Source organism: Nicotiana tabacum, chromosome 14 (genome assembly GCF_000715075.1).
Source record: "Nicotiana tabacum cultivar K326 chromosome 14, ASM71507v2, whole genome shotgun sequence".
NCBI classification, from domain to species: Eukaryota; Viridiplantae; Streptophyta; class Magnoliopsida; order Solanales; family Solanaceae; genus Nicotiana; species Nicotiana tabacum.
Window position 1 is genome coordinate 35,238,046 of NC_134093.1, and position 9,185 is coordinate 35,247,230.

Sequence of the window (9,185 nt, forward strand, 5' to 3'; positions counted from 1 at the left end):
TACCGGAAACAACCTGTCTATCTTTGTAAGGTAATGGTAAGGTCTGCGTACACACTACCCTCCCCACACCCCACTTGTGGCATTACACTAGGTTTGTTGTTGCTGTTGTACATAACTGTGCTCGATAAAGCAAAAATGACAAGCAATTTCAAATCAATGCAAGTCAATAGAATAGTTGCATAGATTGAGACGTGAATGCAAAGCAAATGTCTGGAAAGTTGGTTCGACTCTTAGCTCTCGTTTTCCCATTTTAACATCTTTACTTGACAAAATGAGTATTTGTAAACATCTCTAACCGTTAATCATCCATACATTTGTTTAGGCGATATAGCTAAAAGGCGTGGATTTCACACTGATATGGCTAAAATAGGAGGAAGGATGACGGTCAAAAATCGAGATGGGATCGGTGTGATTTTGGAGTATATTTGTAAATAAAATAAAAATATATGACACTTATTTGATGTGAACGCTAATGTGTTAGGCTCAGTACAATAACATTTGACTTTGGGAAAGAGAATCGATAGCTTACCTTGCTTTGGCATGCCAGAAGCATTTCGCTGTGGTTCTCATTGATTGAGTCGATCTCGAGACAAAGCGAAGGGAGCTCCGTGAGTTCAGTCTGTCCCAAAAAGAATGATACTTTTTGGATATCAGGAGTCAAATAAGTTTCTTATTATTAAAATTTGAATTGTTAATTATTGTGACTTGTAATACTTTTTATGTAGTTCTAACTCTATAAATTTTATTTCAAAAACTTAATAATTCTATGTCCGAATTAACGGTCAAAATTAAAAAGCTTAACTCTCGAAATCCAAACTGTATCATTTTAATTCTCAAAGGGAGAAAATCATTCACATTTTTCAAATTTACTTTAAAAATAAAATTCATCTTCGGACTTTGAACAAGTAGTAATATTTTTTTTTAAACCCTCCCAAATTAGGAGTATGTATAGTGTTTCACGCTTCCCCTCCGCGTCACTGGAACCCAAGACCTAACAAGTAGTACTAGTATCAATTTAGATAATTGGCCTTTCCTAAATTTTGAATGGGTACCCTTGCAATCAGAAATCGCGGGCCGAACACTCCCAATTTTCATTGATGTCAGCCCAGGAGCAGAAAAATGCCCTAGTCGTCAAAGAAAGCCACTTTAGGTGTCTCTACAGTTTCTCCTCCAAACCCAACTATGGCAAACAGCAATGCTGCTGCAAAAATACCTGAAGAAATCATATATGACATCTTTACCCGGCTGCCTGCTAAGTCCATAGGTCAATTTAGGTGTGTATCAAAGCAGTGGTGTTCTCTTCTCTCAGAACCAAAATTCATCAAAACTCACCTCACTCTCCATTCCCACAAACATTTAGTAGATAAGCTCATTGTTGCTGGTCATTTTCTTCACACTATCACCTTTACCCACGACGTCCAAGGTGAAATTGATGTCATATCAAGAAAGCTTGATTTTCAGCAGCTCTCAGACCACTGGGTAAGTGTTGATGGCTCATGTAATGGCTTGGTCTTGGCGATTCGTAGGGAAGACGCTAAATATTTGATCAACCCCACTACCTTAAAGTACCATAAAATTCCAAATTTTGATTTGGCTCTTCCTGTATCAGATAGCTGTAGCATGTATGGTTTTGGGTACGATGTTGTTACTGATGATTATAAGGTGGTTGCTCTTTCTTACTATGATATAGATGAGCCTGATATAGTTGACACTTTTGTGGATATTTACTCTGTGAGAAAGGGTCTTTGGAAGAGACTTGGGAGTTCCCCTTATGATCATTCACTTACTGACCCTGCGTCTGGGGTTTTGGTAAATGGGGCTTTGCATTGGTTGGCTAAAATTTCTGATCATCCATGTGTACTTGTTGCTTTTGATTTAAGTGATGAGACATTCTTGGAGGTGCCAGTACCTCCTACTGATTACAATTACTCTTTTTTTGAACTTGTGGCTCTTAGAGGGCGTCTTTGTATGTTCACCAGAAGTATAGACACAATAACAATCTGTTTGATGGAAGACTATGGGGTTAACATGTCTTGGACCGTATTTAGGCTTACGGTACCAAGTTTACATGATTCTCTTTGTACACCATTGTGTTCAATGACCGATGATGATATTATAATGGAGGTTGACGAAAAGTTGGTTGTCTACAATATGAAAGAGGATGATTTGTGGGATATGGCGGTTGATGTTAGATCTGATATGAATACAGCTCGAACCTTCATAGAAAGTCTTGTCTGTCCTTCCTTTGGCAATGGAACCGAGGATTAAAATAATGCTTGATGCGCGAAATGGTTGTCTGTACAGGTATTACAAAAACATTTTCCCGTTTTCTTATTCATTTTTAGTCTTTATAGAGATTTTTGAATTTGGTCCCCATATTTGATTCAATAAAATGAATGCTACTGGCCCATATAATTTTGTGAATGGCAATTCTTCTTTCCCGGAGAAGATATACAGTGATTACTTTATCTGAAAATATGATGGTTCACAAAATAATCCATCTTTTCTCCGGTTTTTTAGATTTTGTAATGAGAAGTGTAAGAAGAATAATTCAACTTTGAGTATATGTTGTCTCGAAACAACAACAACAACATACCCAATGTGATTTACGAGTGGGGTTTGGCGAGGCTTACCCCTACCTTGTATGAGGTATAAAAGTTGTTTCCAATAAACCCTTGGCTCAAGAAAACTGTTTTCAAAACAAGTTTGAAAATGCAAGAGTAAAAAGTATATGATGAAATTACTGAAGAAAAGAAAAATATTGATAGTAAATATAGTAAAGATAACCAAATTAAAAGAAACAACAATAGTAATAAAATTGAATAATAAGATAATAATTGATTAATAATAATACTGATAAGGAGAATAGGGAGCATATAAGGTGCTCTAAACTAGGACCAAGCTCTCCCATAGAAAAGAGAGAAATTGCTCGACTACCTACTAACCTTCTATGCTAATCTTCAACGTCTATGCTCTCATATTTAGGGTTATTGTCCTTGGTGAGCTGAAGATCTGTCATGTTCTGTCTAATCACTTTTCTCCAATTTTTGCTCGGTATACCTCTACCTCTTCTTAGATCTATCACTGGCAACCTCTCGCACCTCCTCATTGGGATATTTGTGCTTCTCCTCTTTACTTGCCAGAACCATTTCAGCCTCACTTCCCGCATCTTGTCCACCACGGAGACCACTCCCACTTTGTCCCGTATATCTTTGTTCCTAATCTTATCTCTCCTAGTATGCACGCACATCCATCTAAGCATCCTCATTTCCGTTACTTTTATCTTCTGAACGTGTGAGTTCTTAACTGGCCAATACTCTGCCTCATATGACATAATTAGTTTAATAACCTGTCTATAGAACTTCCATTTCCATTTTCTTTTTGTTTTTAAGCCTATTGGCCGACATTGGCATTAAGACTTAATGAATTTATTTATATACACCTACCTTCTTTATTCATTCAATAAAACCTACGGTTGAAACATAATCGGACTTTGTTGGTTTTGTGCCAATAGCGTTCTCTTGTCTTTCAAATGGTGAATCGCCGAAGCCAAATCCATCTTGCGCAGAGGGGAGACGATGATCAAAATCAGACTTGAGTATGGGACGAGAACTCACTCATTTTGATCCCTTGTTGACCAAGCACAAGGTCGCACGAGAACACCAAGGGAACACTCTCTTATTGGTGGCACATATGCTGCCTCGAAAGGAAGTGTTAAATGCTCCGTCTCTTCTCTGAATCATGAGCTAATCTGAGAATAAAGTAACTCATCTTCTGTGCTTTACATTTTTAAGCAATGTGAGGGTAAAACTGCTATCTAGCTGCTTTAAATTCTGGAGAAGTAGTTTATATAGTCTATCTCCTTGATTTTGACCCTAAAGACTATAGATCGAGATTTGGTAGTAATTATCGTTTATAAAGGTAATTATGACAAAGTGAATACTTGCTGAACTCTTTATACAGAAATATGTTGTTAATTTCAGGTTTTAATTTACTTGCTACAATAGGAGTTAATTGTCCGCTGTATTATCCACCTTTATCCTCTTTCTTCTATAGATTAATCAAATGCCTTTGTATTTGCTTTGTCTAGAGAAACTATGCTTGCAATTCTGATAAGTAAACTATTTCTGCAGTAGTATCAAGGATGCACCTTGAGCGAAATCAATTGCCTTTTTTGGGTAACCGGGAAATCCTTGAGGGTGGCCCTCATGGCCCAAAACTTAGTGGATAATAGGCCCGTCCCTCTACCTTTTTCCACTTAAATATCAGGCTTTTGTCTGCAGGTGGGTTCTAACCAGTGACATGTGCCTAACCCACACATGACAAAGCTAATCTCTTACCATACATTTCTGGTTTTCATATTTTTCTATGAGAATATAACATAAGAATCTTAAAATTTCAACTCTAATATGCTAATTTAACACTATGTCTCCCCAAAACCCCAACGCCCCTGCAAAAATTGGTTTAATTAACTAGAATTAATAGTCGAGGGTAAAGGGCATCATTTCATGGCTTTACATTGGTTTCTTGAATTGACACATATAACCGAATTGACACTGTTTTGATGCTTGCATAGGAATTAAGTTTCTGCGCACATGTCCTGGTGCTTCTATTGAATGCAATGTTGTGTTTGTGCAGAGGCCACAATCTCTAAATAATTTTATCTCAAGGGTGTTGCTTCTTCTGTAGGAGAGTTTTCAAGGAAGACTTTGCATTTATGGTTTGTATCTGGTGAAGTACAAGCACCGCAGCACCATCTGGAGAAACGTTGAGCAAACTTGAGATTTGTTTGTTGAATGTTTATATCTCCGTTAAGTTTCTCAACATTAGTATGATCTGCGCGACTTTTGTATGCTTCTCTGTCGAGGATTTTACATTAGAATGATCTGCATGACCAAAATTTCTAACTTTGTTATGTTTTAGCTTATTAAAAATAACTGTGTCTAATTCTTTTCTTTCTGTTGTTGGTGCAAAATGTTACAAATCACCTGTTTTCTGGTTGCTGTTGCCACTATCAGAGTAAAAACTTACATGCAATTGGCTACCTTGAATCTTGGATAGTACTAGATGACAATGGCTAGGATGCGTACCAAAACTAGCGTTAGTACTTGTAGTTTTAAATATGTCGTGAGATTATTAATTTTTGTATAGCTATAGAATCATGTAGTAATTAAAGTAAAATAAAAGGTTTAAAACTATTGAGTTCCAAATATAAACAGATGGCATTTTTAACCAACGATAAAGAGAGAGTCATATGAAGTAGAAAGGAGGGAGTATGAGGTTATTTAGGTTTATAAACCCAAATCTAAAGGGTGAAATCATTTGCGCCCTCCAGCTTTGTGTTAACAATAAAAAATTCTCCTCCAACTTTCGAAAATAGACATGTTCTCCGTCTATTTTGCCTTACCCAAAACTTGAAGCTATGATAGGCAGCCGACGACATGGCGCTGCTTAACATAATTGAACACATACTGAAAGATGTTGATAAAATGACATCATTATCAATAATAATGGGGCAACTTATTGAGGCTAACGGAAAATTCTGTAGATAAAACATTTGATGAGAAAGAAATTTGGTACATTCTCAAAACTACAAGCAAGCTCTCTTTCAGGCATATCTACCTTACCTTAACTTGTTAGAGTTACTTTGGAACAAAAAGGAATGAGTTCAACAAGAAAAAGCCACTTGATTTCAATATAACAAAGTTGCGAAAGTCTTTTGTTGTGTTTTTATTTTCAATGTCCGACTTAGTCTTTTAATGAGTTTGCTTGGTATCATGTCTGTACCGTTGTATTGAGTGATCCTAATGTTTAACCCAAAAATAATTTTTAAGGTCAAAACAATTAATTTGATATGACGGGGCACAAACAATCGATTAGATCCGAAAGATATAATTTTTTGTTAATACAATGTGATAGAGAAGTGAAAAATAAATTCAATGGCAGATAATATAATAAAAATAAAGCAGAAAATAAATAATTCTTATTGGATGATCCTTGATAGGATGATGAGCGGAACAGAGCTTGAGGAGCCGAACTATGGCAAACTTGGGAGCAAATTGCTATGAATTACAATGTGCAGAACTGTAGAGAAGAAAATTAGATGATTATAATAAAGGTAACGTGTGTTTATTTATAGGATTAAATCTAAGTAACCATTCTCCTTGTTTTATGGGTCCATTATAAGCATTTACTCAATCCATCTGTTAATTTTGGAAGACTTGTAACAACTGAGTAAATGTTGAAATTCTGTAACTGATGAGTTAATTCCGTAACTGATGAGTCAGTCCGTGCATGTTGAGTCAATCGTGTACCTGTTAAGCCAATCTCGTGCCTGTTGAGTCAATTTCGTAATTGGTTGTCTTGTTCTGCCCGTTACAACCATTTTATTGCATTTATTGTACGTTACATAATTGATTTATAACTTATGGTGTAATGATGGTAAATCTCATGTAATTCGAGATTAATTAATTTTTTTCTCATGTGTAATTATGAGCAATTCTCCCGTACCTGATCCAGGGCTATACTATATCAGTTCCTAGACTAACAGACACGATATGAGTATGTTTTGTCCCGAGGGTGTTTCACGTATCATCTTTACATGTCATTCTTCACTTTTCTCATAATTTTTCTGACACGTTTCGCCATTTAATAGACCCAAGAGTCTATTTTTCACTAATACAGATAGTACCCCCACTTTCTGGTTACCCACTGTGATGTGACCGGGAAGTGAAAGATTTTATCTTTTCCTCCCTCACCTCTGCCTCACTAAAAACCTTGACGGAAAAATCCAATAGGGACAAAAACCAGACAAAGAAAAAATAATGGAGAACTTAGGGATTTAGATGAAAACCCTGCCACTTATTTTCCTTTCGTCAATGATCGGCAGGTGCTGAAAAAGTATCACTACCACAGAAAGCTTGATCTCAGGTTTTTAATGTTCATCCGAAACTTTTAAACTTTGAGTTTTGACTCTTCTTTTAAACTTTTAAAATTTTAAATTTTTATAATCTCACATCCTTAGAGACCATGGATGTTAATAACCAAGAATTTTATACTTCTGGTTTTGATAAAGTCCAAAAATTTAATGCATCCGGTCAATTTTACGACCGAGAAACAAAGCATTCGACCATTAGCCATTTGATTGGATGGCTTTAGAAGAAGAGTACTATGGGTACTTATCTGGAGAGTATCCTTGCATGCCTTCCAAAGAAAAGATTTGACAGGGGAAGGAAAAAGTTTTTCGAGTATAGTTAGGGTAATCCCCAAACCAATCCCGAGCCTACTCACTTTCGTCTCCAAGCTAGATGATATTTCCACTATCATGACGAATGATAGAGAGAATTCTCTGATTTGAGAAAGATATAGGTACTACAAATATAAGTACTGTAATCACAAAGATATAGGTACTACAAATATAAGTACTGTAATCACTCTTGTCTAGATATTATTTGGTACTGTAGGGAATTATCCGAGTGCTAACTTTTCTTGGCACTTTAAAAATTTATTTGAGTGCTCATATTTAGTCTTATAGACTTGAAATATATATATTTGGATGCATCATTTCATGTGCAATGTCTTAAAGTTGCACCTTTGGTTGTCTAACTTTTAAATAAAAAAGGGCCATTTTATATATTTTAAGTGTTGTGAAGAGGACATCTCCTTTTCACTTAGGAGTAAAGTTGGATCGATTGATCCGCGTAGACTTTTAGTTTGAGGAGGTATTAATCCTGATAGAATTTATGAAAATATTGACCCCAATAAGATTTAGGGGAATATTGATCCCGGTAAGACATTGAGTCTAAGGAAATATTGATCCCGGATAAATATATATCTCAGTAGATTTGTCTCAAATAGACATTTAGTCCGATTAGATGTTGATCTGAATTGGAGTATATGAACATACTTCCAAGTAGAAGGGGACACATGTCCGAAAATGATAATTGACATTTTCATTAATATATACGGGATAAGTGATCCGAGTATAATGCCAAATAGTAAGTCATTTACTAACGAAATGGGATAATATATCTGAGACATAATACAATGAGCCCTTAAGAAATGCTTATATGTTTAACTTGAATGATCGTCGCTGGACCGAATATAAGCCACGTGTTTGTTCAAAGTGAACTTTATTATGGTGGTATATTTGCGTATATTAATCTTAGGAAAGTTTCATTCTCGACTCAGACATAAAACTTTCATCTTTTTATTATCGTGGGGTTTTTGACTTTAACATGAAAGTCTCAATCCTTTTTGTGCACGTGTAGTATATATATTTTAGAAGAATTGGTGCAACACTATTTGAAGTGTATGTGCTTGATATGAATAAGGCAACTAACTGAATTAACATGGTGGTAAATGATGTTGGAATACTCTTAAAAATTTTATCCCCCAAGGCAATTGACTGTTTGTATGACTTCTTATAATGTCAAGTCAAATTGACTAATCTTCCAGTATGAGTAGTCCCCATAGTGTTCGAGTTTTAGTGTTCGAGTTTTGAGGTATGAGAACTCAAATACTGTAATCATAATTTGATAGTCCCCAATAGGATAGCTACTTTCGATGTTGATGGACTTTCAAATGGTCCAGTTCTAACATATGGACGATACCGAAGTTCTTTTTTACCCTGGCCGGTGATGAGCGCAAAACACACATTAAAATATGCTCGCTATTCGAATATAGTAATTTAAAATATCGTATCTACATGGATTGAAGTTAAACAGTTATTATCGTAGTTTATAGTTTTATTGCTATCCAAGATGATCAACAATTGAGATTATATGATTAAGAGCTAAAATTAACTAAGACTCTAGATCTAATTGACTAATAACTGAACAAAATTAAGCAAAGAAGATATCAATAGGAGAAAATAAGAGTTGATTGGATAGGTGCAAGATAAATATTTGGGATTTAACTCTCATTAATTCACTTCTAATGTTTAAGTGAGTCTCTCAAATTCACTCAATTATTAGTTCAAATGTTTAGTAGAAACTCCTCTCTCGATTAAGTCTCAACCTCACAATATGAACTAATTTATGCTCGGTGAAGATATGCACGAATTCGTAGTGGATTGGTCTTTAGGAAAACCTCTTTCGATTATCCCCCTAACTAGGTCTAAACAATAATTCAACTAGCCTCTTTCGATTACTAAGAAAAATCAATGGATTCAACCAACAAGATGA

At 35.5% G+C, this 9,185-nt stretch overlaps 2 protein-coding genes across 5 annotated transcripts; one reads left to right on the forward strand and one right to left on the reverse strand.

Moving 5' to 3' along the window:
* The first annotated feature begins 1,030 nt into the window (after nt 1-1,030).
* LOC107805908 (F-box/kelch-repeat protein At3g06240) lies at nt 1,031-4,907 on the forward strand. 4 transcript variants are annotated; one of them, XM_075229488.1, is made up of 2 exons: nt 1,031-2,304; nt 4,577-4,907. In XM_075229488.1, the coding sequence occupies exon 1, from the start codon at nt 1,183-1,185 to the stop codon at nt 2,266-2,268; it is 1,086 nt and encodes a 361-aa protein (XP_075085589.1). In that variant the 5' UTR covers nt 1,031-1,182; the 3' UTR covers nt 2,269-2,304; nt 4,577-4,907. The 4 variants fall into 4 exon arrangements, with proteins under 4 accessions (XP_075085589.1, XP_016485495.1, XP_016485494.1 ...); XM_016630009.2 differs by having other exon boundaries at nt 1,032-2,304; nt 4,639-4,907; XM_016630008.2 differs by having other exon boundaries at nt 1,032-2,304; nt 4,690-4,907.
* On the reverse strand, nt 2,954-3,334 carry LOC142168883 (uncharacterized). Its single transcript, XM_075230052.1, has one exon. The coding sequence runs from the start codon at nt 3,332-3,334 to the stop codon at nt 2,954-2,956; it is 381 nt and encodes a 126-aa protein (XP_075086153.1).
* Nucleotides 4,908-9,185: the final 4,278 nt, after the last annotated feature.

What these genes read in the sequence shown, in the direction of transcription:
- LOC107805908 (XM_075229488.1), top strand. Translation starts at nt 1,183, where the DNA reads ATGGCAAACAGCAATGCTGCTGCAAAAATACCTGAAGAAATCATATAT.
- LOC142168883 (XM_075230052.1), bottom strand. Translation starts at nt 3,334, where the DNA reads ATGTCATATGAGGCAGAGTATTGGCCAGTTAAGAACTCACACGTTCAG.